General features: G+C 41.8%; 1 protein-coding gene across 1 annotated transcript in view; it reads right to left on the bottom strand.

The window, feature by feature from the left end:
• Positions 1 to 27457, bottom strand: part of LARS1 (leucyl-tRNA synthetase 1) — a 1303086-nt gene that overhangs the window by 453076 nt on the left and 822553 nt on the right. The window contains exon 22 of the mRNA XM_044064023.1: positions 26303 to 26366. Within this exon, the coding sequence (XP_043919958.1) occupies positions 26303 to 26366 (64 nt within the window). The remainder of the gene's footprint in view (positions 1 to 26302; positions 26367 to 27457) is intronic.

Raw genomic sequence — 27457 nt, 5'->3', positions numbered from 1 at the left:
TTGTTCAGACAAAAGTACTGGAGACAGATCTCTTTTCCTTTTTGAGGGAGTGGCTTGGCTTCCCCTAATGAGCATGATAAAGTCTTCTGCCATTTTAAGCATTTGAGACTGAGGCAAGGGAGCAGGCGCCTGTGAATGGGCAGTCAGTTTCTTCTGTGTGGTTCGACCCCTGGGCCTAAGGACAAAAGAACGGTAGTCACAAAAGAAGGTGTCAGTTTATGTCGGGATTTGGCGTTGTGAAGGACTTCCTTGGAAGCCGGTGCCTGCACAGCGGCTCCGGACCCATCCAAGGTAGAGATGATCGCAGGATCCTTAAACGAAGAAGAGTTCTGAGGTATACCAGACTCCGAAAGGGTCTCGGTAGAGGCCTGTGAAATAACTGAAGTGAGCATCAGGGGCTGCAAAAGCACCATACTGAGTTCCGGAGTACTGACGACCAGCTTAATGGAAGCATTTTCAGAAGGTATGGTCCTGTGCAGTCTGTCTTTATCTTTACGTTTTTTCAGATCTGCTGTCGGATGGCTTACTGAAGCCATATCGGAATTAGAGGACTGTAAAAGGAAATATCTGGCTACAATAAGGGCCCGACGATGGATAGTTCTGACATTAAAGCACAGATGCGACAACGAGGGACGTCGTGGTCTAGGCCTAGACAAGTGAAGCAGTAAGAGTGGAAATCTCAGTGTGGTATTTGCTTTCCACAGGCAAGACAATTATTAACTTTTTCTGACATTGGTTAGTGCAAGAAAAAAAGAACCCCTATGGGGTACTTAGCTTTTGAAGACTTCACTTCGGAAATGAAAACTCAGGTAGCGGCCAACCAGCACTCGTGCGAACTGCTTCTGCTTCGGGCTCCACGGCAAGAAAGACTGATTTAATGGCATCGGCTGCCTTCCTTTATACCACTGACGACCTGACGACAGTCCTCAAGCGACAGCAACCGACACAGAAATACTAAGTCTCTGGTATTCAGGCCGGCCGAGGGCTACCCTGGCAAGGATAACCCAAATGTGATGACTGCAACAGTGAAACACGAAGAACATCTGTACTGTGTTTATCATTGTCAATATTGCAGTACTGAGTATTGGGAAGACTTCCAAAGCTTCTAGGTGGGTGGATGGACTGAGAACTTATCCGAGGACAACAGGCTCTGCAGGACAGCAGAAGAAAACAAAGTTGTCCAAGAGATGGACCCAGGGTGATCATGCTTCATGAAGGAGTGAACACAGGACCACAAATGATCTGTGTGAGCACATCTTTCAAAAAGGCAGTTATAGTGAGTTTATGTCTAGCAGAGTTTGCTCTAACCCTGCCAAGAAGCTGCAGACCATGTTGTGAGTAACAGAAAGAAATGCAGTTTACAATACTGAGTGGATGAAGTCAGTATCCAGTCTTCCAAATGGTTACCTTAAGAATCCTGAGATCGGGATGGATGTAAGAACCCTCTGCCCTGGGTTAGAAGCTCCAAAGGTCAGCTTTGTAAGTTAGCCCTATGGGAGCAAATGCTATTTGCCTGTGTATGTCCAGAGAGTGCAAGATCCTGTCTCCCCTGTTTTGGGGTTGTGGGCAGAACAGAGATTGATGAATGGATTGACTCAAAGAAACTTCTGAGATTCCCTTGAGCATAAAGGAGTGGCTGGTTTTAAGGGTGACTGTCCCTGTAAAAGACTAAAAATGGCTGCTTGCATATTAGGGCTTGATAATTTGAAATAAGCCTAGCTGATGTGATTGCTAAATACAAGGCTGTTTTCCATGTCAGTAACTTAATAGGGGCGGAGGCTGTAGGTTTGAAGGATGGCAGAGTAATTTTTGAAGAACAAAAATTCAGTTGCCAGGAGTGAGCAGGTTCCTAACTTGGTGGCATAGCCAGCTTTAGGCAGCAGCGAACCCTGCGGTTGCTGGGGGCCCCTAACCACAGCAGGTTATCTTATCCTGATATTTTGTAACATGCCTGTCAAACCAACAAAAGCTAGTACAGCATTCTTGAATACTTAATAAACCACGAGTAATAACTCTTACTTATATCTCCTTTAAAATTCAAAGATATTTCTGGTTGTAGTAACAGTGTTTTGTCAAATAACAGGCAACAGAATACCATTAAATATTTTACCACTGACATAGTGCTCCTGGCTTAGTTAAATCCTGCTGTTGGACATTTTCTCCACTAAAACTAACTACATAGCCAGCTTTAGGTCCCTGCTATACCAGTGACTGCAGGGGGCCCCCCTTAATCATCCTTGACTGTGTGTGGGTCCCACAAAAGCTGCTGCTGGTTGGGGAAAAATGAGGAAATGTATGTATTTACTAATTATGCTCTTTAACCTGATCAGGGCTGTGATATGACACTGTTAGGATAAAGATGATAAAGAACATGAGCAAGGCAAGCACTAGAGAGATCAGCAGCCCAGAGTGACTTATCTCAGTGCAAATATTGGATTTTAAGAAGAGCTGATACTTATCATCAGGGATGATTTTCTCTTTCAGAGAGTTTTATATATAAAGCAAAACACCAGATACTATAACTCTCAATTTCAGAATTCAGTGCAATCCCAAAAATAATAGAATAAAGGGTCAGAATCAGAACTACATTTTAAATATTACTCTAATTTGCTTAAAAAGTTAACAGAATAACACATTTTGCATCAACGCGTATTTTTGGACAATAAGTGTAAAACTTAGACGTCTGGATTGATTGACTGTAATCCTGAATGATTTCCCAGCAAATCAAACTTTTTATGAAAGAGAAAGCAAAAGTATGAACAAAATCAGGGAAGGTCTGTGAAATCAGGGACAGTGACAGGTATGCATTAATCCTCAATGAGATAAATAAAAGTGACTCACCCCTGCTGCTGTCTGACCACTGCTAAACAGCAGCTACTGATCTTGTGTGGCAGTACCAGTGTTGCACAATGTACTGCTATTTGCTGAAATAAGTACAAAACTACTACTGCTATGGTACATTTATGGTAAGTGTACACAACTGTACTACATTCTTCGTGTTTCACTGTTGCAGTCATTACATTTGGGTTGATTCCCAAAGCTAAGGAAGGGAGGAGGAAGTTAGAGAGCATTAGGACCAGCTATTAAGCCCTGCATGACTGCAGAGCAAAACCAGCTCTGGATTTTGAAAAAACAGGCATGTGGTAATGCTTGGTGAAGGTATGTACAGAGCTCCAAGGCAGCAGCTTCTAGGATGTCCCTGATAGGGACACTTCTGAGAAATGCTGTAGAGGTAGATGCAGCCCTGGTGGAATGTGATCTTATCCCCTGTGGGGTAGGGTTTCCATGGTGTTTATAGCAGAAATTAATGCTATCCACTTAGAAATGGTTTATTTTGAAATGGCCTTCCCCTCTGCCCCTGCAGCAAAGCCAACTAGCAGCTGTTCAGATTTTCTGAGAGGCTTAGTCCTGTCCAAATAAAATCTAAGTTGTCTGTGTACGTCCAAAGAGTGCAGTATTCGTTCTCCTTTGTTCTGTGGATTAGGGAAAAAAGTAGGCAAATGAATGGACTGATTAAGGGCCACACTAGACACCACCTTGTGCATAAAAGAAGGATTGGTCCTGAGGGACACCCTGTCTGCATGGAAGATGATGAAGGGCTCCACTGCCATGAGGACCTGTAATTCAGACACTCTTCTTGCTGACGTGATGGCTAGAAGGAAGGCTGTTTTCCAAGAAAGGAATTTCAACTCTGCATTTGCAACTGGCTCAAAAGGAGGTAGAATGAGATTTCTCAATACAAAGTTAAGGTCCCAGGCTACAGTAGGGGCTCTCCTGGGTGGTCTTAGATTTTTGGCCCCTCTGAGGGATTGCTTTAGCAGGGGGTGAGAGAAGAGGGGTGGTTCAGTATTATAATGTGCTGAAATGGCATAGGCATGGATTTTAATTGACGAGAAAGAAAGGCCCTTGTGGAGTATCTCTGTTAAGTACTGAAGAATATGCGGTAAGCTGGGCACTGTTGTGCCCATCCACTGAGTCTGGCTCCAGGAACAGTATCTTTTCCACTTTTCAGCATTGGATTTTCTAGTTCTAGGCCTCCTTGCCTCCAAAATGACATCTAGCACCTGCTTACTTAATTGTGCTATTGGAGAGCTCAAGGAATTAGCCAGGCTGCAAGGTTCAGGGTTTGGAAATGAGAGTGCAGAATCTGTCCCTCCTACTGGGCCAGCAGGGAAGGGGTCTGAAGCAGGTACTATGGTTCCAGCAGTGACATACTGCGCAAGAGGGAGTAAAAGTGCAGACGTGGCCAGTCTGGTGCAATCAGTACTGTCCTTGGTTTGTCCTGTTTGATCTTTGGCAGAACTTTCGAGAGGAGAGGCAGAGGTGGAAAGGCATAAACTGAGAGGCTTTCACAGGTGATGGACAGGTCATCCACTTTACAAGCTTGACTGTGGGAAGTCCTTGTGCAGAATTTGTCCAACTGGCAGTTCTGAGGGGAGGCAAACAGGTCTATCTCTGGACTCCCCCATTTGTTTCTCAAAAGGTTGAATATCTTTGGTTCCAGTTTCCACTCATGTGGGTCCATGAGATTTCTGCTTAGGTCGTCTGCCAGTGAATTTAGCTTACCTGGCAGGAATTGAGCTTGTAGGTCACTTGGTAGCTCAAGACTGTGTCCCCCAGAGCCATGGCTAGTCTGCAGAGCAGGTATTGAGTGGGTTCCCCCTGCTTGTTTATGTACCACGTAACAGTGGTGCTGTCCGTCATTACCAATAATTGTCCTGGAAGAATGTGGTCCTTGAAGGCTGTCAGGGAATTCTGTACAGCTAACATTTCTTTTTGATAGATATGCAGGTGCATCTGACTCTGGTTCCATTTGCCCTGAATGCCCTGCCCTGCCAAGTGAGCCCCCCATGCATAGTCTGATGCATCTGTTGTTAGGGTTTGGGCAGCAGGGGGTAGAATGAATGGGAGCCCCTTGTTGTGGTAGCAGGCCTCTGCCCACCAAAGGAACTCTGCCTTTATACAAGGAATGATAGGAATCCTTCATTCCAGGTCCTGAGAATGTTGACTCCATAGGCTTTTTAGATACCATTGTAGTTTCCTCATATGCAGTCTTGCATATGGAATTAATAGAATGCAAGAGGCCATGAATCCCAAGGCTTGCAGGATTTTCCTTGCAGATAGCTGGGTCTTTGTGGCCAGTAGTTTGAAGTAGGCTGTCAAACTTGTTTCTCTGGCGTGAGGTAAGCCATCTGGGAAGTTGTATTCAAGCTTGCTCCCAGGAATACAATTTGTTGGCAGGGTACTAGATGAGACTTCTTTTCGTTTATGGTGTACCCCAGTGAGGTTAGAAATGTCTTTACAAATGCCAGATGTTTTAGTAGCATGTCCTGGCTTTCTGAATGAATTAGACAATCGTCCAGGTATGGGTATATTTGAATATTTCTTTGCCTGCAAAATGCAATGACTGGAGCTAAGCACTTTGGGAATACCCTGGGTACAGTAGATAAGCCAAAGGGAAGTGCAGAGAACCGATAGTGCATGGAGCCTGCTCTGAAGCGTAGGTATTTCCTGCAAGATTCCCTTACTGGAATGTGCAGGTAAGCTTCCTTTAAGTCTAAGGTTGCCAACCAGGCATCTTTGCCTAGCATAGGAAGCAGCTGTAGAAGTGTTAGCATTTTGAATTTTGGGATTACCAAAAAGGTGTTTAGAATAGAGAGGTCCAGGATAGGACACCCGGAGCTGTCTTTTCTGGGTACCAGGAAAAGACTTGAGTAAAAACCTTGTCCCCTTTCTTCGGCTGGGACAGGATGAATAGCCCTGATACTTAGAAGAGTGAGAACCTGCTGCTGAGCCTCTGCCCACCGATTTGGGGGTAGGTCTGGCCAACCGTTTCGGGTTGGTAAGGTGTGAAAGTGGAACCTGTATCCTTGGCCAACTATATTTAAAACCCATTTGTCCTGGGTAATGAGTTGCGAGTTTTTTGCATGCAGGGCGATCTTTCCCCCTAAGGGAGCAAGCAGTTGAGCAGGGCTTGGAAGGTTTAAGGTTAAGTCATTGTGACATTTTTCCATAGGAGGGTGTATTACTACTTCCAGCTTTGGAAGTGGAAGCCCCCCACTGCTTAAGCGGTCTACTATTCCTGGGTTTGGACTGAGAAGGCCTGGAAGAGACAGGAAAGAACCAATTCTTAGAAGGCCAATGCCTACTAAATCTGGGAGACTGTACTTGCAGGAAATTTTAACAGTTTGCATAGATTTAACTTTTTCCTCCATCTTTTTAAGGACTTCTTCGGCTTTGTTGCCAAACAGGCAGTCTTGGTTTAAGGGAGCATCCAGTAATTTAGCTTTAACATGATCTGGCAAGTTTTGCTCCTTAAGCCAAGCATGCCTTCTAAGTACAGATCCAGTGACAGCAGCCCTGCAAGATGCTTCTAAAGAGTCAAAACTACACTGCAAACTATGTTTGCCAACATGTTCAGCAGAAAGCATTAAATCCTGTAATTCTTTATTTTCAGCACAGTCAGGAATCAACATCATTTTCTGTTTAAGTAGTCCCATAATATGTTGCTGATACTTTAACATATGAAACTGGCAGTTTTAAGGCCCTAATGGCCAAAGTAGCAGAAGTGTATACCTTCTTACCCCATCTGTCTAAGGCCCTGGAATCTTTATCAGAGGGGGTAGGGTTTTGGCAGTAGTAGCCTTAATGCCTTTAGGTCCTTGGGAAATGGTCTCTGGGTCCGCAGTAGGGTTCTTGAAAAGGAACTTGTGAGAAGTCAGGTACTCTGTAATACCTGTCAGGTTTCCTGGGAGCTGGAGGTAAAGTGCCTGGAGCCACGCTAGATTCCAAGAAGGCATCATCTACAATGTCCAGGACAGGAGGGATAGCTAAAGGCCTGTGTTGAGGAAGGAGTAAGAATTCCCTAAGCCTCTTTTTGGAGTCAGAGTAATCCTGGCTTTCCCAGTAGAAATGCTCCCTAGAGTGTGCAAGGTTTCACCAATGGAAAAATCTTCTGGAGGGGAAGCAGAGGGAATGGAATACCCTGCATCAGAATCCCCATAGGTAGAGAAGGGCAAATCCTGGTAATCAGGAGAAACAGAAATTTCAGAATCCTGATCAGAAGAATCAGAAGGAAAATCAGTTCTAGGTCTCTTAGAAGGAGAAGGCTGGCATCCCCTAATTAAAGTAATAAGGTCATCAGCCATTCTTATAATTTGTTTTTTTAGGCATACGGGCCTGACCATGCAGTTTGGATGTCGGTTTTCTAGGCGTGGGTCGAGTTTTAGGCCTTGAAGAAGAAGATGGCATTGGTTTGAATTGCAAGTCTGTAGGCCTGAATACACCCTTAGAAGCCAGTGCCTGCACAGCGACTCCAGACCCATCCAAGGTACAGACATCCGCAGGTTCCACAGTCAAAGCATCTCGCGGCACACCAGACTCCAAATGGGTCTCAGTAGAGGCCTGAGAATTTGAAGTAGCAGGTATCAGGGGCTGCAAAAGCACCTCACTGAGTACTGGCGAACTGCGACTAGCTTAATGGAAGCGTTGTCGGCAGCTTTGGACCTATGCAGTCTGTCTCTGTCTTTATCTTTATGTTGTTTCAGAATGTCGGTAGTCGGATGGCTTACCAAAGCCATTTCAAGAAAGTTAAACCGAATACCAAAATAATTTACTGCAAAAATAAACCAACGATGAATATTTGAGGGTTGAATAAGGCACAAAACCGACAGCGAGGGACGTTGTGGTCTGGGCCTAAGCAAGGAATGCAGTACGAATTAAAATCTTTATGAGGTATTTGCTTTCCAAAGGTAATACAATTGTTAACTTTTACTGACATCAGTTTAGAGCAAGAAAAAGGATCCCCAACGGGGTACTTAGCTTTTTTGAAGACTTTGGTTCTGAAACTAGAAAACGAAAATTTCAGGAGTCGGCCGATCGGCACTTGCGAGCTGCTTCCGATTCGGGCACCGCGCGGCAAGAAAGACTGATGTAATGGCATTGTCTGCATGTTTTGTACCCCTGACGACCCAACGTCATGGAAGAAGAGACAGCATCCGACACAAGGATCCAAGACTTTGATATTCAGGCCGGCTGAGGGCTACCTGCAGGCAGATAACCCAAATGTAATGACTGCAATAGTGAAACACGAAGAACATCGTGTTTGAACATTTGGAACAGGCAGTTAACAGCCCTCCTTGCCAGGCTGGCTTGGAATGTAAGTCTTCGTACCAAATTTGCCAAGCAACCTGCTTTCTTTGCTGTTTGGTAAAGGGTTCCTGGATATACACCTACCGACTCGTTTGGTGGATTGTGTAGGCACCATGCTTGGTCCACCACTTTGTTTTTACAGACATGTTTATAGGATTTCCAGCACCATACAAAACTGATCAGGCTTCCTAGGAACAGGGGGGACGTAGCAAGGGTGCACAAATGTGTTTCAGAATACATCATCCAAGACAACATGCACCAGAGGGATCACCAAAGCTCTAGGAGCAGGAAGGTTCAGAAGTCTCAGCAATGAGTATAAGCCTTGTAGAATTTCACTGATTCACAAATGAAAGCCTTCTTTCTAAGTAGTGTTTCTTCAAAAGATAAGGTGGTGAAGCTCAGGATAGGGTGTCATCTGAAAAAGCATCTTCTGAGGAAGAAGATGTTCCACATAAGCTAGTTCCTCTTCACACACAGATTCCAAGGAATCAAATCTCCACATGGGAATGTCTTCTTCATTTCCCAGGGAAAGCTCCTGGCACAGGATCTTTTTTCATAACTGCCCGTTTGTCAAAGTCTATGAAGTCCTGGGACAGCCTGACCAAGTCCTGTGAAAAGACATGGGATGATGAAGCAGCTGACTTAGACAGTGAGGGGTAGGGCAAACCTGTGTGCCTCTTAGGTTAAGGTGCATGGGTCTTTGGGGGAATTGAAGGTCAGTCAGTCTCCGAGGGATGACATCTCCTACAATAAACAAGGTGATACCCACACTCACTCTTGGTCACCAGAATTCAGGTGTCAGAATCAGTGGCTGGCTCAGCATCTTGAGACCCAGCTGATGGTCTGGTGTGAGACTGAAAAGTGTGAGCTAGAGTTGTGGTGGCTTCGGGAGGGGTCACACCAGAAGACTCTGGTCTAACAGGCATCAGACCAGGGGGTTGCAAAGGCAGCTCACTTACATCAGTAACATCAATTTTGTCAAGGGCAGCGACACAAACTTCCTGAGTGTCCCTGATGTCTTCCTCCTTCCGTTGCTTATCCTTACACTTCTTAAGGATGAGGGCCGGAGAACTGGCAGATTCTGTACTGTATGGGGGCCCAATTTTACTGAAATCCATACGCTACTGAAGAGACTGGCCCTATGTTTAATTTTGGAATTAAATCTAGAACAGAATGGACCGTTAAAAATGTCATGCTCTAGGCCTAAGCAAAAGAGACAGTAGGAGTAAAAATCCTTGTGAAAAATGCAACTGTGAGCTTTCTTAAACATTAACAATGAACATTCACAAAAAACAGAGAAAGAACATCCCCAGTGAGATACTTCTATGACGCTTCTTACTGCTCTGGTAATTCAAACCAACCAATGGACTGACAATACTAAGGAATGTGTCATGTAGCACAGGACTCCACAGCAAGAAAAAACAGAAGATGACACCAGCTGACACTCTATACCCAAACATCCTCATGTTGGACTGCAGTGGATGTCTGCCAGCTGAGGGATAGTTAACAACTCTGGTATTCTGGCTAACCATGAGCTTTTGCACAATAGGAAGCCTGAAAATTCAGTACTGCAACACTGGCTACAATGAACATCAAAAGCTACAAGGTTTGCTCTTACTCTAGAAGCTGCAGAATCAAAACATTTAACATTATAGATCTTGATGCTATGTGAAGCCCGAATCCACCCCATTCCTCCAAAATACAAACATTTCACAGCTGAAAAGAAAAGATGGTTAGGGAAGGCTTCAAATGCCATTGTAAGCATGATATTCACACTGCAAAGTATTTTTTGCTTAAAAAGGCCTTATTTTAGACAAGCTGCTGTACCCAAGATGAGCCCGAAGGCTTGGCATCTTATATGACTCAGTAGGGCTGTTTCCCTTTGCCTTTGAAGATTTTCTGGGATGCAATGTTGCTTGCTTTTTAATTCTGAACACCCAGGAGGCAACTCTAACCTTTCTTCCCGAAATCCTTCATGATCTCTATCTTAACTGCCAAACAGATACTGTTGGCAAAAACAGAATTCTGCAGCTTCTGCTAGTCAACAGCAATCAGTTCAAAAATATGCAGCCATTTACAGTGATTCAGCATTGCCTTCTACAAAGGTATTCTGGAATGACAGTTGAAGATTTCAATCAGTCACAGGGAGTACTGGTAAGCCTCTAAATTTTATAGTTATATACAAACGGTAGTTTCTTATGATTATTATTCACAATTCTTAGAAACCCTGGTGGAGGCTGCAGTGAGAGCCGTATCGGGCCGCATGTTGTGCAGGGCTGGTTTGAAAGCTCTTACTGATGCCAAAAGTTGAAAAACAAGCTGTGACTTTCCCTGCAGTATTGAATTCAGTTCGTTCAAATGAGTGGTGATCTCAATCAGAAAACATAGGTTGTTGTTCCAATCTTCTTTATTCAATTTGGGAAAATCCTTTGGATCGTTTTACAAAAACTCAATGAGTTCCTCCTTGAGTGCAATGAAATGTTGTAATACTTTCCCACAGCTTAGCCAATGAACCTCCGTATGATACAATAAATCCCCAAAATTAGCACCAGCTTCTTCTGGAAATGCACAAAATGTTTGATGTTTAAGCCCTCTTGCCTGGATGTAATTTATGACAAACTACAACTGACATGACATGGTCGTAACTTAGGACTTTGCTGCACAGCACTTGTTGAAGAATGATGTAATGATATTTGGTTATTTATGTCGCAGCAAATTCTTCCAGGAGTGTTACCGCACCAATCCTCTTGCCACACATTGATGGTGCGTCATCGGTGCAAATAGCCACTATATTTTCAAAAGTCATACTCAATTTCTTAGTGATACATTGCTTCACTTCATTTGAAATGTCATCACCGGTGGTTCCGCCTCTCATTGAACACAAAGCTGCCAATTCTTCTGTAATTTCAAAGTTGTCATCAATACCACGGATAAAAACTAAAAGTTGTGCAGTATCATTATGCAAGTGCTTTCATCTGTGGCTAACGAGTAGTACTTGAATTCTGCAGCTTTCTTTCTTAACTGGTCATGAAGGTTGCTAGAGATATCATTCACTCTTCGTTGCACAGACATCCGGGACAAGGTCACATTTTCAAAAGTATGTTTCTTTTCTGGACATAGTTCAGATGCAGCAATTATCATGCACTTTTTTATGAAGTCACCTTCCGTGAAAGGTTTATTCAGCAGCAATTTCTTTCAAAATTAAAAAGCTTACCTTTGTAGCCACTTCACTTTCTATCTTTGCCTTTTGGAAAGATTGCTGTTGTCCATACAAAGCTTTCAGCAAGTTTGACTCCTTAATTTTCTTCTCGTTTTCATTCAACTTTGCCAACTCAACATATTTGGATTCAATATGACGTACATAATGTGAACATTTTCTTTTATGAACCTTAATAAAAGCAAATCTCGTTTGTGTTTAACTGACGAACACTTAGAAGACATATTAAAAACTTCATCTTCAAATATGACTGCAGAATTTGAAAAACTAGTTGGTGACATGAGATGCAACGTCTCACATTAACGGTCCACTGAACAAGTACAAATGTGGCAGTTTGTCATGCTTTTGGTAAGTTAACATTATTAAATTAAGTTATCAAATATTTTAACATGTTTTTAATTGGTACTCTCTTGAAAATATTGAGGTCTGCCACCTTTATTTATTTTTTGTGAATTTAACGCGACCTGAGCGCTACATTTTCAGACTTTTGTTGAGGCCCCAGATCATTTTTGAATTGGGCAGGGCTGCTCTAAACAATCCTCTAAATTCTGAGGTCATCCTTTTCTCTGACTAGGGAAACAACTCGGTACTTTTTTTCTTTTTTGATCTCTTCCTCCTGCATCTACCGAGGTATACATTATGATTAACAATGCACAGTTCCTGACAGATGCTGCACAGATCCTTTTACTGTGTAGATGCAGATATCTGGAATATTTTTTAAAGGGAAAAGTTGATCAAGTTGCAAATATGTTAACAGCCCCCTGTATGCTACTTTATCAGATGCACAGATGGCAGCAGATTGCTCATCCAAGAAAGAGTTTTATCATTGGAAGGCATGCTTTCTATCCAGCCTGTAAGCCATGGCACAAACATACGGGGTCCTCATGGGGATTCTACTGCAGTCTTAAAGGCAGGTGGCAGTAGCAGAACCACTTTAACGTATGATTCAACAGCAGCAAAACACTGCACCACCTCCCCTTGTTTTTCTGCCCACAAAAATACTATGATTTCTAACTTACTTGCCAACTTTCATAAAAAGTTCACAAGCGTTGGATTCTCTCATAAACATGGCTTGTCTGAAACAACAGGTCTCTAACAAAATAGAGGATATATCTGGGAATGACAGAATTTCACATTCAAAACAGACTCCTCAATGACAAAGTTGCTCAGTAGCGGCAGTCTCACTGGTGCAGTGATATGATGTTTAGCTGCTGTTGGTGATTACACAACTGTACTTTTCTTTTCAGGCTTGTAAGTTGCATTTACCCATAACAGCAGATGTTGGGATTCCCACTGCTGCAGTAGCCCTTAGATTATATGGGTTGTTTTATGACTAGGAAACAACAACCAGACAGCTTTAAAAAGCACAGCCTCTCCAACTCCCTTACTCTGACTGCTGACTAGCCATTCCAAAGTAGAGAAAATCATAAATCAGAGTGAAGTTTTCTTCAGGACTTTCACACCCATACACAGCACACTACGTACCAGTGAAATCTGCAGTTGCCAGGGGACTCCAACCATAGCAAGCTATTTTATTCTGATACTTTGTTATACCAACAAAAGCTAGTACAGCAACATTGTGTACTTAATAAACCAGTGGGTAATAACAACAACTGTTATTTATAGCTCTTTAAAATCAAAATATTATGGTAGCAGTGTTTTATCAAGTAATAACTTGCACTGACATTGTACCCTTAAGTTAATTAAATCCATCTAAGGGGCACTCCCTCCTCGGAAACTAAAATCATAGCCAGTCTTTAGGTACCTGCAGTACTTGTGGTTGCAGGGGCCTCTCCAATCCTCCTTGACTGTATGAGTGGGGCATCCACAAAAGCTGATGCTTGTTTGGGAAAAATGTTGTCGTCATTTGTCTTTTCGGCTTTTCCCAGTTAGAGGTCACCACAGTGGAACTCCTGTCCACTACTGATTGGCAGTAGATTTTTATGGTGCCGAGTTGCCAGCTTGACACCCAACCTTCAGCGAAGGCACACCAATTCACGCATGTCTTTCGAACGCCACTCTACCGCTAGGAGGACATGCAGACTCCACACAGAAGGCACTCCAGCCGAGAATCGAACAGGAGAACCTCTTGCTGTGAGGCAACAACGCTACTGCTGCACCACCGTGGCAAATTTGTTTGGGAAAATTAAGGAGAAAAAAAAGATTACTCATTTTCTGATTACACACTTTATATGAAACAGAGTTCTGATATGGCCTGTTGGAAGAAAGCCGTTAGTCAGCAAATGAACGTGAGCAAGGTAATTCCAAATCCGCAGACCAGCAGTCCAGAGTTAATTATCTCAGTGCTTACCTTGGATTTTAAGAAGAGCTAATGTTCCTGATCTTTAGGAATGCTTTTTTTTTTTTTTTTTTAACTTCAGGGAGTTTTATAAATACTGCCTGAACACCAGATATACAACTCTCATCTTCTGTGATTAACAATTCTGGGCAAAGTCAACAATAACAGCAGAATAAAGGTTCAAAATCAGGAACACTTTTTAAATATTACTCAGTTCATTTAAAAACTTAATGTGTCACATTTTGCATTAATATCCATTTTTGGATGGTAAGAAGCATGAAACTCTTGATGTCTGGACTTATTGACTATCTGCAATCTCAAATTATTTATCACCAAACTAAATGTTTCTATGAATGACACAGCAAAATTATGAGGCAAAAATCAGACACACTGTGAAATCAGGGTCAGTGACGGTTTCTATTACTCCTCAATGACGTAAATAAAAACTCTTGCTGTTTGAAGACTGCAAAATAGTTGAGTATCTGGTCTGGCTGTACTAACGCTATAGAATGCACTACTATTTGCTGAAATCAATATAAATCTAGTATTGCTATGGTGTGTGTGTGTGTGTGTCATAGTGAAACAGCAACAAGTTAGCAATAACTTATTTAACGTTCTGGTCTATCAGCAGCAGCACTGCCATTATGCTTGTGTGTGTTGGGGGGAGGGGGGAGATGTAGTTGCAGTTTATTTAAGAATAACAAGTTGGTCATATTTTCTTTCACTTACCATCACAAATGTAGTTCTTACACATGATAGGTAGCTATCTTTGGTGGTTTGTCAGGAAGAGGATGTGTGTGAAAGCATTGCCACTCTGGCACAGTAAGTAGCACTGCCAACCAACAGTGCTTTCCTTTGGTTGAGTTCTTGGCTATGTTTTTTGTGTGTGGAGTCAGCATGCCTTCCCTGTTTGTGTGCATCTATCTATATGCTCTGGCTCAAAAACATGCAGCAAGAGAAACAGACTTCCTCCAGTTTCTCTGAAAGTACAGTGTGTGTGTAAAAAATGCATTTTTTTTCTCTACACACACATACACACAATGCTAGACACATACATACCTTTTCTGAATAGCAGTAAAAAATACAAACAAGTAATTACATTTCAAAGATAATGCATAAAATACATCGCAGAACATTCAAACATTTAGAGCTTCTATGGGTCTAGTGGTCCCCAAACTGTATAAATAGATTTTGACATGGACTTAGTGGTGGCCCTGCCCTCAACCCACCCATTCTAAAACCAGGCCTGCTCAGAGGTGTGTACAGAAGGTTGCTGTATGCTGTGTAGTGGGCTGGGGAATGGTATGGTCATTACTTCTTTAATTTTCATCACAGTCAAACCCTAGAGGTATCAAAGGAGGTCATTATAGCTTGTGCTGGACTGGGGAAAGTGCAGTCATGGCTACTTTTACTTTTCTCACAGATCTCGGAGGTGTACAAAAAGGTTACTATAGCTTATAGGTTCACAAATTAGTACTAAGCTAACTGCTCTTGTGGGTCATTTTAAGCCTAGCCAGTTACCCCATATTAGAATCAAACCCTACAACTTGTGTCTTTAAGGTAAACGCCCTAACCATTATGCCAAGCTCTCAACTCAGAATCAATCCCTGTACCTTGTGATTGCAAGGTGAACTCTTTAAACATTATGCCAACCTCCCCATTTTTGTGCAGGGGCAGCATATTGTCTAGGAGCAACAAATTGGAATAATTTACTATAATCATTATTTTTTGTTTACCTTCCTCACAATTACACATCAGGCCAGTGTCTTAGAGGTGAAGAGTGAGGAGGCATGCTACGTATATGTATGACAGCAAGTCGCTTGAAATAGATGACTGTGCCCATTTGAACCTTTTTCAGAAGAAACTTGGCCTGAAAGAAAATCAACTAGAAAATATGAAGAGAAAAACAGTGACTGGTAAGAATCCTGTAGCTGTTCTGCAAAAAACATTTCAAGCTTCAGCTTTGGTGCAAGGCATGGCTTCCAGTAATCTACAGGGAAAAAAAATCAAATGTGCTCAGAGCTGATTACAATAAACAAAACATTGCAGGATTGTATTAAAACAAATAAGAAAAGGCTGGAGAAATGGAAGAAGTTTTAAACAAAGTGCAAAATTTAGAGAATTAAACAAAGAAACGTCTCCCTGACTACAAGATTGGTCAAGACAGATGTTTCAAAAATGGTACGGTTAGAGGACAGAGCACTCAGGGAAAACCTGAGATTCTCTGCTACACCAGAAAAACTGGAAGGAATAGACTGTATTAATCTTATGAAAATAAAAATAGGTAACTGGACTGGTACTCCACAATAAGGTTTAAGTGAAAGGACACAGTGTATATGCTCCAAACTTGGCCATGAGACAGTAGCCAAGACCAAACAAATAAAGATCCAATTATACCAGCAAAAAGAGCTTATTCTGACAAAACTGTGGCAGAAGTATGAGGTATTAAAAATGACAGTACAGCATTTTTGGAAAAAGGATTATTCATTGTACACCAGGAAGAGCAGTAAATGTATCCCAGCAATCAAAGGATGTCAAGAGGCACGTGTGAGATTCAAGCTGTTACACTTGGCTATCTTCACAATAATTTTGCCTGGAAGATCTAAGTAATGTTTTGATGCAGAACAGGCTATGTAGGAAATAGAACAGCTTGTCCAACAAATAGTTTGGCAACAAACAGATGGGTAATGCCTATATACAGACTTTGCCAGTGAAATCTTTTCCAATGTTCCAAAGGAATATGCTTGGGAGATGGAAAAAATACAGGAGTTGACTAGAAGAATCTTGAGTTCCTTGGACATGAACTGGAGTCTGGGGATGGAAGATGGAGATGAACAGGAAGACCATCAACAATGAAATCAATGAATAAATTATAAATCATCAATCACATTTGAGAAATATGGCTTTGCAAGAAAAAGGGGAAAGACTGGACTTTTGTTGACCTTGTTAAACAACTGGGGGACTTAAAAGTGTATACCTCACTTTGACATTAAGGGGAAGGGGAGAAAAAAAGAAAACAAATTTCAGACTTTACCTCAAACATCTGGTTATGTACCAACGCACATCTTCTCAACACTAACAGTAGCAGTGGCCTAGACACAGTATTTGCACAATATGCACACTTCAAAGATTGTTCAGATACCTGAGAAAGGGTGCAAACAGTTGGGTTCAAAAAGTAGCTTTCTTCTAGAGAAAGGGTGGAAGCTAATTTTCTGATTTTCCATATGACAAGGCATAAACTTCCACATATATGCCTGTTAATTTTGAAGGTTTAAGTAATAGAAGATGACATTCTCTTACCTACACAGTCAAGTATTTTGCCTTCTTTATCACAAGATGAATGGCTATACTGAAGAGTAGCTTGCTGCCTACATGTGACCCAGAAGAAGTGGACGCTGAATCTGATCCAAGGTTAGAGAAAATAAATTAGCCTGCGAGTACCTTATACAGTTTATCGGCCTTTTTTTTTTTTTTTTTTTTTTTTTTTTAAAGGGACTGATGACTGGGTAACTGGGTATCAGGATATACAGACAGCATTCAGCACATCCTCCAGAAGGAATGGGAAAGAAATGAGGGATATCCATAGTAACATATATAAAAATACCCTTTTCATCTTGACAATGGTCTGCTGAAAAGGAAATTCACTCACAAGAGGATATTAATTAAAATTTTCTTCACAATCAAAGAAATGGCTTGGGAATCTGCTGGAGATGAAGTCCTCTCTCGGTCATAATCAGACTCAGATTCCTGCTTCCTTGGTAATAACTTTTACTGAAAATATCCAGCTGCAAAGGCTTTTGTGCACCAGGATTTACTGCCTGTAATGCCACTCTAGGAAAGGTAAGGAACTCTAACAGTAACATCATCATAACAACAACATTTTGTTTTTCTTAATAGGTGTTCCAGTAGAAGAGGGACAACCCAAAGGAAAGACTTTGGCACGGTTTATTGGTTTCTTGCCCTGGTTACCCATGAAGACTCCCTCACAGTGTCTCTCCCTCACCCACATCAGACACTAGAACAGCCAGAGAGGAAATGGGTGACTTCCAGTCCATACTGGCTGAAAGAACTAAAACACAAGAAGCCAAAAAAGTGAGTGGTCTGAAGAACAAAGAACCAATGACCATAGCAAGTTCATCCACTACTGAATGAGGCACAAACAGAGTCTACAACTGCAAGGCCTCCTTGGCAAGTGATTTTTTTTTCTTTCTAGGTACTTTGAGAGAAGAGTCAGCTGGACCGCAGTCAGTATCCATGCTGTAGCCAGGGAAGAAGTACCAAAATCAGTAGGCACAGCTGAAGCAGATTGGTTGGAAGGTAAGTTGTCACTGAGTGTTCACAAGAAGCACACTTATAGTTTCACCTGTCCCTTACGTTCTAAAAACTAAATGTAAAAAAGAATTCCCGTCAGCACTATTCAAACACTCGCACAAACGTTGTCAAAATCAATACAGCAAGTAGGTTGTCACAAACTGAGCACAAGCATTATATTGACAATTTCCAACCCTTTCCTCCATAAACTTTTCTGTCCCACAAAATTAAAAGTTTACAGAAGCAGTTTTCCACAAAATTAGCTCCAATAACTAAACATACACTATAAGCCAAAAACAATAGTCCAAAACAGTAAACTTCCAATCTTGTTAAAAAAAAAAAAAAAAAAAAATATATATATATATATATATTGAGTTTCTTAATGTGGAAATAAAAACAGGTGGCATATTGGGCTAAAGCCATGACTACTGCCCATCTGGCCCAGGTTCAATCAACCTCTCAATGACTGGAGTGACAGGAAGGGACTGGCATACTCTTCCTAGGTGGGAGAGTACTCATCAATAATACTCCCTATGGAGAGGCATGGTCCACTTATGGGAGTTGCTCTTAGACATGGTCAATGACTGTCACTGAGTGAGATCGGCAGTGAAATGGAAGTGGATAGGGCGTATAAAAAGAACCCACACACCCCTCTAGGACTGAAAAACAGATGGCCAAGCCTCCAGGATGCCTTTAGGATCCATGACTGGCCCCAGCAATTCTGGAGTAAGTTGGTACACCCAGCATGGACGTAGCATACTGGGGGCAGGGCCAGTAAGAATGATGTGCAAGGGGGCTTAAAAATAAGAAAGATACTTTTTTTTTTTTAGGACAATAAATTTCTGACAGGAGGGGCTCTCCAACAGAGACGCAATCTGCTCCTGTGAAACCAGAGAGATGCTTCTCAAGACAACAAGTAATGAAAAAAGCTTCACTCTGACTACTGATTTCCCTCCTTGGGATTAGCCAATCAACAACCACAGTGAAGGAGGGGAGCCAGAGTTTTTTGAAGCTGGCTGGTTGTTGCTTCCTAGGCAGGAAAAACCTCATGTCGCCTAAGGGCTACTGCAGCAAGCAGTTCAAGACAGTTTCAGCTTTGATGCTGAAGATGGCATCCAACAATTTAGAGGAAAAAGATAAATCAAATGTACTAAGAGGTGCTTAAAATAAGTAAAACATAGAATGAATAAATAGACAGATAAAACTGAATAACAAAAAGCTTTAAAAAGACAGAACCTTTAACAAGCTATTCATATGAACTGATAAAACTGCAAATATCATAGGATGAAATGAAAAAAAGTCTGTAAGAGACTTCTCAAGAAGAGTCTTTTAAAAAAAAAACAGTTAGAAGGCACAGCATGCAGAGGAAACCTGAAATTCTCTAACGAACCAGAGAAACTGGAAGGAACAGACTGTATTAATTTTATGAAAGTACAGTTAAGCTACTGGATTCGTATTCCAAAGCAGGATGTGTATGCTCCAAATCTTGCAATGAGAAAACAGCCAAGACTACCCTTTCAAACTACATAGGAAAAAATGGGAATTGTGGGAACAATACATACAGGGGAAGAATGAGGTTTAAAAGAAGGCAGGACTTAAATGAGATATGTAATGTTTGACTGAAAATGATTGGGTAGATAAGTGCCAGATGTTTGCAACTGGGAGTGTGTCACAGTATGGTTTGTGATGTAAAATGCTTGCAACTAGGATTGTGTCAGTGTGGACGGTTTTCATTTATATAAATGTTTGATTGCCATTGTAAGTGACAGTTCTTGTTTAAAAAAAAAAAAAGTCTATATGTGTAGGCAATAATCATGAGAGGGCTACCGAAATTTAGTGAAATTTACAAAGATTCTTTCACGCATCTGCAAAATTAGTTACTACTTTTCTTGGAGGAAAGTAGTGTGCAGTTACAATTATCCATGAGAGGTGTAAACACCGTCTACTGAATGAAGTACATAAGGTAAATTGTAATTAACATTTAAAGTACATCAAGCAGTTCAATGAAAAATAAATCAAGTTTTAAACTGTAAGAAAAAAATAAAACTATACAAGTAGTTGCCTGCCCAAAACAAGTTTTGAGTTCATAGGAAGGTACTAGGCTATCGGCCCAAGGGCCTAAGTAAGCCTAGCCAACAAGGTTCCCTGGCTTACGCCACCCAAGAAAGTTATTTTCCTGTGCCCCTGTCGAGCAGAGCCACATAAGTGATCCCCGGGGTGTATTTCCTATTTCCCATCCACTTATCAAGATTTTTCCTGAAGAGTGCTAATGAGGAACTTGGCTTGACATAGATGGATAGCATGTTCCAGAGTATGGGAAGTCTCCGAGACAGAAATCTATCCCTCCAGCATGTCCTGTTTATTGTGGTGACAAGGTTTAGGTCCCTAGAGCATGTAGCTCAGAGGGATTGGGATTTCTTTAGGTGTAGTATGTCCAACAGCTCTGGGTTTGACATAGCTTTACATGTTAGGCAGAGATCACCTCAGAGTAGGCGATATGCTACAGAGTAAAGCTGGAGTTTTTTGAGACGGACAGTGCAGGGCATCTGTTTGAGGCCAGAAATCCTCTTTGTGAGGTACTTTTGTGGCCTTTCCAGCTGCTGCAGATGTCTTATGAGGTACATTCCAAAAGGGGCACTGTACTCTATAATGGGTCTAATGACTGTAGAGAAGAGGGGAACAATTACCTTTTTTTTCCTAGATGAGAACCCTTTTGTGATGAGGTGTGCCATATAAAAGGATTTCCTGACTACTGTGGTGATGTGATTATCAAAGGAGAGACTACTGTCCACCTGGGTCCCAAGGTCTCATCACACATTCAGCGTTACGTAGACTGCCACCTATGTGGTAGTTCATGGGTACAGGGTTTTTACCAAAGGGGATGACAATGCACTCTTTGGCATTCAGCTTGAGGCCATGGCTCTGACACCAGGCATCTATCTCAGTGATGCCCTTCTGTACGATGTTCACATCATTTGGGGACTCAGCTATGGCTCCTAGTTTGCAGTCATCTTCGAACTTCGTTAGCCAAAGGCCTTCTGTGTTAGCCTTTACTTCAGAGAAGTACATACCAAACAGGAGAGGTCCCAGGACTGAACCCTGTGGTACTCCATTTGTCACTGGTTTGAAGTCAGAATTTGGAGTCTACAACTTTTACAGTGTGGATTCTCTGTCAGTGAGCCAACTGGCAACCCATCTTGTGACATAGGGATTTATACCTAGTTTAGTGAGTTTAGCTATAATTCCAGAATGGGGGATGGTGTCAAAAGCCTTGGCGAGGTCAAGTTAGGCTGTGTGAACCACCTTACCCTCGTCTACAGCGCTTTGGTGACTGCCTCAAAGAAGTCAATCAGGTTCAGGAGGCATGATCTGCCTTTCACAAACCCGAACTGGGTGGGGTCCAGAGTTTGAAGGTTACCAATGTCTTTGTTTATGAGTTCCATAATTTAGTTTATTAATTCATTTATTTAAAAGGTAGCCATTGCACTTTTTTCCTTGGGGCAAAAAGTGAATGTTTAACAAAGGCATGCAACTTGTTTCTCACATCTGGAAGGGAGAATAGAGATAAAAAAAGAACAGATACCAATTAGTTTAATTGGAAACACAGGCTGTAACATGAGCTTTAGTGTGGGTAACTTTAATTTTTAATTAGGTAATGCCCGCTGACGCAAGCAGTCATTTTGAAGCAAATGCTCCTATCTGGAGGGGTAAACTTTTTTTGAAACTGCATAGTTGTGTGTGCTTGTTCTAAGTTAAAATGAGATGGATGGTTCTGAAAATCTATTTAGTTTTTTTGTTTTCAATGAAGCAAAAAGTACTGTGGTTCAAATATAGATGAGAACAAGCAACTAAAGAATGGGGCCCAAATCTTCTATGGAAATGCTATCTCATCATTGCACCCCTTCAATCTCAGAGCAAAGAGGATGTCGCGTCTTTGTTTTAAAGGTACTCAGAGGATTATGAAGAGGCCTTCTTTTGCAGAGAAGCTTTTCCTAAGTGCTTTTGTTCAATGATAAAGAAATGCTGAAGACTTTGCAAATGTGCTTTTAAGTCGTTTGACATAGTGCATGTTAAAGAAACCAAAAGAGAGAAAATTATCTTTCTAAGTATCTGCATAAGATGTCCCCAAAATTCCATAGCAGGAAGAATCCTCCATACCCTCATGTAGGAAAATGCAACCTAAATACAATCTGAGTTCACTGCATGTTTTTGGGGACATCAGCTGCCACCAGGGCCTTTTCTCCTCTGTTGGGATTAACAAGCATTCTTAATGCTGCTCCTGGACCTGCTCTGACCTACAGTTGGGACCAGTTAGGAGATTATAACACCTGGTGAATGTCACACTGCTGTCAAGAGGAGTTTTGCTTGAACCTTGTTTTTCTTCCCCTAAGCATGTCTATTCATGTGCAAGGCAGAGACATGCAGTGGGGACTTGCAGGCATACAGTTCTACCTCCTCTGTTACTCATCTAATGTCCCCTGCCATTCCAACTTAGGACACCACCACCACCCGGTATGTCCCCAGCCTTTGCACGGCTCATGTGCCTTCCCCCTGGGTAAGCATACCCATCCTTCTTGCCAGTGCCTCAGCCTCCTCAGCAGCTAATCAAACTTGGGTTGCCCTCAACAGCTCAGCACTGGCTACTGCACACTGCGAGAAAGGAACATTTCCACTATGGCAGCAACCAACATCCCCATTATAAATGTGGCTATGGTTTGTGTCTTATCAAAAACACTTGTCCCTTCATGCACACGACATGCAGCAATTTCAGATGCAATTTAAATCTGTCTTAAAAATAGAGTCACCATACTGAAATATTCAATGTTCAAAAACATTTGTGATTACATTTGATTAAAGCTGCGGTGGTGCAGCGGTAGCATTGTCGCCTCACAGCAAGAGGTTCTCCCGTTCGATTCTCGGCTGGAGTGCCTTCTGTGTGGAGTTTGCATGTCCTCCCCTCGGTTGAGTGGCGTTCGTAAGACATGCGTGAATGGGTGCTCCTTTGTTGAAGGGTGGGCATCGGGGCTGGCACCTCAGCACTGTAAAAATCTGCTGCCAATCATTAGCGGACCGGAGTTCCGCTGTGGCGACCCCTAACCAGGAAAAGCCGAAAGAAAAACAACACAGTTTCTAATAAAGCAAATGAACACACGAAGTTCAACTAAACTGAATCAAAAACAGTGCTAAAAAACAAAGCGCTATGATGCAACTGTATCGATTTCCAAAGGTAGCAGTCGCTGAATGAATTCAGGAAATTGACACTGAAGCTCATGAAACTGTGGCCAAAAAACTTTAAAAATAAAACTGCTAATGCAGACCAAGTTCATTCCTTTCACCAGTCAACAGAAACATCTCAGGAGTGGGAGTAATGCCCAAATTTCTTTAATGAGGACCTTCCAATGGTGAAAAGTATGAACCACTGCAGGAAACAGAGGAACAGCCACATAAAAATATTACTTCCAAGTGTGCTCTCTGATGGCAGTAAGAGAGGTGTATACAAGAATCTCTTGCTAAATGAAAGCCAAAAAAGGACCCCAGAGTTCAGTCTTGTCTGGTGATTCTATCAGAACATATACACAAACCAAAGGTTCAGAAATCTCCAGAAATGAGGGCACAGCACTGAAAAAACACACAGATAAAATTGCATGATTGTTTTGTTTCCACTTATGCTGCAGGGTAAAATACTCCAAAAAGTGGTACAGCTTATCCCTTACAGACAATCCGGTATACACTGATGATGCCAGACTTGTCTTACAGAGATAATGGAATCACGAGGAATTACCAGAAGAAATCTTCACTAAAATGAGTATGCACGATTTCTGGCAGGAAGTTTCAGTGAAACGATGCCTGAGGCAGTCTCAGAAAATCTATGAATTTTAAGATCACTTGATCAGAGCAGGAAAAAATGCAAAAAGACTTTTCTGAAACTGTTACATTATAAAGCATAAGTAAAGTCCATTTTAAATGCAGTACTGAGACTTAGAGATGGAAATAAGGCATAATAAGAACCAGAAGAGTTGGGCATCGGTGGAGGATAAAGCATGCAACAATGTGAAAATGAAAGGTTAGCAACAGCTACAAAGCTGTACTTCCATATTATAGGTTCATTAGATATGTTCTAGGCTAACAGCCCTTGAGCCTTTACAAGCCTAGCCCATAGGATTACTCTGGCATCGTGCCACCAGACCTTAGTTCCCAGTGCCTCTGTTGAGTGGAGCCACTGGAGTAATCCCTAGAGTGAATTTTCTATTTCCCACCCACTCATCAAGATTTCTCTTGAAAAGGGCCAGTGACATGCTCTGTTTGACATGTATGGAAAGTCTATTCCATAGCATGGGGAGTCTCTGTTTTATGAACCTGTCCTTCCAGCAAGTTCTGTTGATTGTGGTAATGAGGTTGAGGTCTCTGGAGTGTGTATTGCAGAGGGATTGGGATTTCTTTTGCTGTAGCATTTCTAACGGAGCTGGGTCAGACATGGCTTTGTAAGTCAAGCAGAGATAGCCTCTAAGTAGGCGATATGAGACAGAGAATAGAGTTTTTTTTGAGTCTGTCAATATAGGACAAGTGTTTAAGGCCTAGGATCCTCTTTGTGAGGTACTTTTGCGGCCTCTCCAGTTGTTGCAAGTGTCTAGTGAGGTACATGCCAAATAGGGCATTGTACTCAATAATTGGCCTAATGAGGGAAGAGTAGAGGGAGACAATGACCTTTTTCTTCCTGGATGCAAAACCCTTAGTAATGAAATGTGCCACATAGAAGGACTTTCTGACCACTGTGGCAATGTGGTGGTCAAAAGAGAGGTTGCTGTCAATCTGTGTTCCCAGATCTCTCATAACGCCTTCTGTGTTCAATGGACTACCATTGATGTGGTAATTCATGGGAACAGGGTTTTTCCCAAAGGGGATGATGACACATTTTTTGACACTGAGCTTAAGGCCATGGTTCTGACACCAGCTGTCGGTCTCAGTGAGATCTTTCTGTAGGATCTCAACATCATTTGGGGAGTTAATAATAGCTCCCAACTTGCAATCGTCTGTGAACTTTGTCAGGCAGAGACCCTTCGTGTTGGCCTTGACTTCAGAGACGTAGATACCAAACAGGAGAGAACCCAGGACCAAACCATGTGGGACTCCCACATGTGACTGGTCGACAGTCTGACTTGGAGTCTGCAACTTTCACACTGTGTTCTATCTGTAAGCCAGTTTGCAACCCACCTGGTGATATAGGGGTTGATGCCTAGCTTAATGAGTTTTTCTATGATTCCTGAGTGGGGAATGGTATCAAAGGCCTTGGCCAGACCAAGGTAGGCTGTATGAACCACCTTGCCTTCATCCACAGCTCTGGTGACTGACTCAAAGAAGTCGATCAAGTTGAGCAGGCATGATCTACCCTTCACAAAACCAAACTGTGTAGAATCCAGAGTTGGAGATTCCCTATATCCTTTTTTATTAGGTCCATGATGATGCGTTCCATAGCTTTGCATATCAGACTCATCAGGCTAATGGGGCAATAGTTCCCAGGGTCTGTAGTCACGCCTCCTTTGTGGAGAGGGATGACTGTAGCAGTGTGCCATTCTGTAGGGACAAAGGCTGAGGTGAGGCTGTGATTGAACAGGGCACAAAGGTGAGGTGCCAGTTCACTCTGTACTTCATGTAGAACACAGCCATGGATACTGTCAGGTCCCACAGAACCTGTACTTTTGGCCTTGGACAGTGCTGTTTAACCTGTGCAGCTGTAATACTGGGTGACTGACAATCTACTGGTATTGTGATTGGTCCTTTGGGGGGGGGGGTTGGCATTGAATATGTCGGCCAGTATATTGGCAATATCTGTTTGCTCGGTATAGAAGTACCATTTTGCAGTAGCTCAAAGCAAATCTTGGTATTGCCATGGAGATTCTTTAAATAACTATAGAAGGCCTTGTGGTTGTCTTTACTATCTGCTGCAATTCTGTTTTCATAGCTAGCTTTAGAAGATTTGATGAGGGATCTCAACTTTTTGTTGAGGCTGATAAAGGAGTTTTATCCAGTCTTCACCTTACTCCGCATCAGTATCCTCCTTGTGTTGTAGAGGTTGTTTATGGAAGGAGACCACCAGATTGGCTTCCTTTTTTTGGAGGAGAGCGTCTTGGTTCTATTGGGTATGGCGAGATCCATGCATTTGTGTACGTGTTCGTACAGTGCATTGGTGTATGATTCTGAGGTCATGCAACTATTCTCCATTTGCAGGGGACAAAGGCAAAGTAAAACAAAAAAAGTTAGACAGATTAACAAGAAGCAAAGTTAATAGTTACAACACAACCAAGCTTACAAAATTCTCAACTCACCATCAGCAGAAAATTTATCAATTGCTTGAGAAAGCGTCAGAAAGTTTCCAGTTGATTTGGACATCTAAATGGATTAAAAAAAAAAAAATTTACTAAAAGATTTATTGCAGCCCATTAAAGCAAATATTCTTCATACTATTAATGATTCTTTCAAGTCTCTGTGGACCACATTACTTCACTATTCTTTACACTGTTTTCCTGTACAGTATTCTGAATACATTGAGGGACAGCTTGCAATCGAAAGGATGTAACCCAACAGTAACAGTATAAAGACTTGATCCTAATAACCATGTTCAAAACCCACATTTCTTCAGAAAACTGTATGTGACATTAACATCCCCTTCTCTATCGTTACTGCTACACAAGACTGTTTTGCATTTTACTTGAGCAGCTGTAGAAACTTCAATTCCATTCTTCTTGAAGAAAATCCACTTAACATTCAATGTAGCTGCAAAAAGGGAAACCCAATCAGATCAAAACCTATCCACAAATTTCAAAAAAAGATGCTCAGAGGTAAGTGGGGAGAAAAAAAAGCTAAGGTGCAACAAAAGAGAAAAGAAAAGACACAAAACAAATAGACAACTGAATACCAGAGGGGAAAAAAATAATAAACAAAGGAACTACAAGCCAAAATAAGAATATAAAAAAACAAGACCTATGGGAAGAGAAAGAAAATGTGAAGTGTGACAGAGCTGAGAAACAGAACGGTAATGATGAATGAGGTTGGAGTTAAACAGAAAAAAGAAAAACTGAAGAAGCAGAAACAAAGTGTTTCTCTGACTACTACTAAAAGCTGACACAAACAAGGGTAGTTAAAGAACTTTCAGTGAGGGATGCCAGTTATCCCAAATGCTCAAGTAGCGTAAAATTTATGCTAATCCAATAATAAATATATCGCTGCCACAGAGTTCCAGTGTTTTTCTTAATAAGGGAGTGCACTTTCAAAAAGTATAGAGCTAATCTCTCAATTTTGCCACACTCCCCCCAATCTACCACAAAAAAGTAACAAATCTAAAGCACTTTAAAAATGTTTTTATAAAATATCAGCTAAACAATTTACTGGGTTAGAATGACATACGGATGAGAAGATCATTACAAAGCCAATTAATCACAACCAAAAGTTCCTTCCAGACTTGAGTAGGGCAGCAACAGATC

Source organism: Protopterus annectens, chromosome 2.part2 (assembly GCF_019279795.1).
Source record: "Protopterus annectens isolate FY-2018-M chromosome 2.part2, PAN1.0, whole genome shotgun sequence".
NCBI classification, from domain to species: Eukaryota; Metazoa; Chordata; order Ceratodontiformes; family Protopteridae; genus Protopterus; species Protopterus annectens.
The sequence above is the reverse complement of the archived record's forward strand: the minus strand, read 5'-3'. Positions and strand labels throughout refer to the sequence as shown.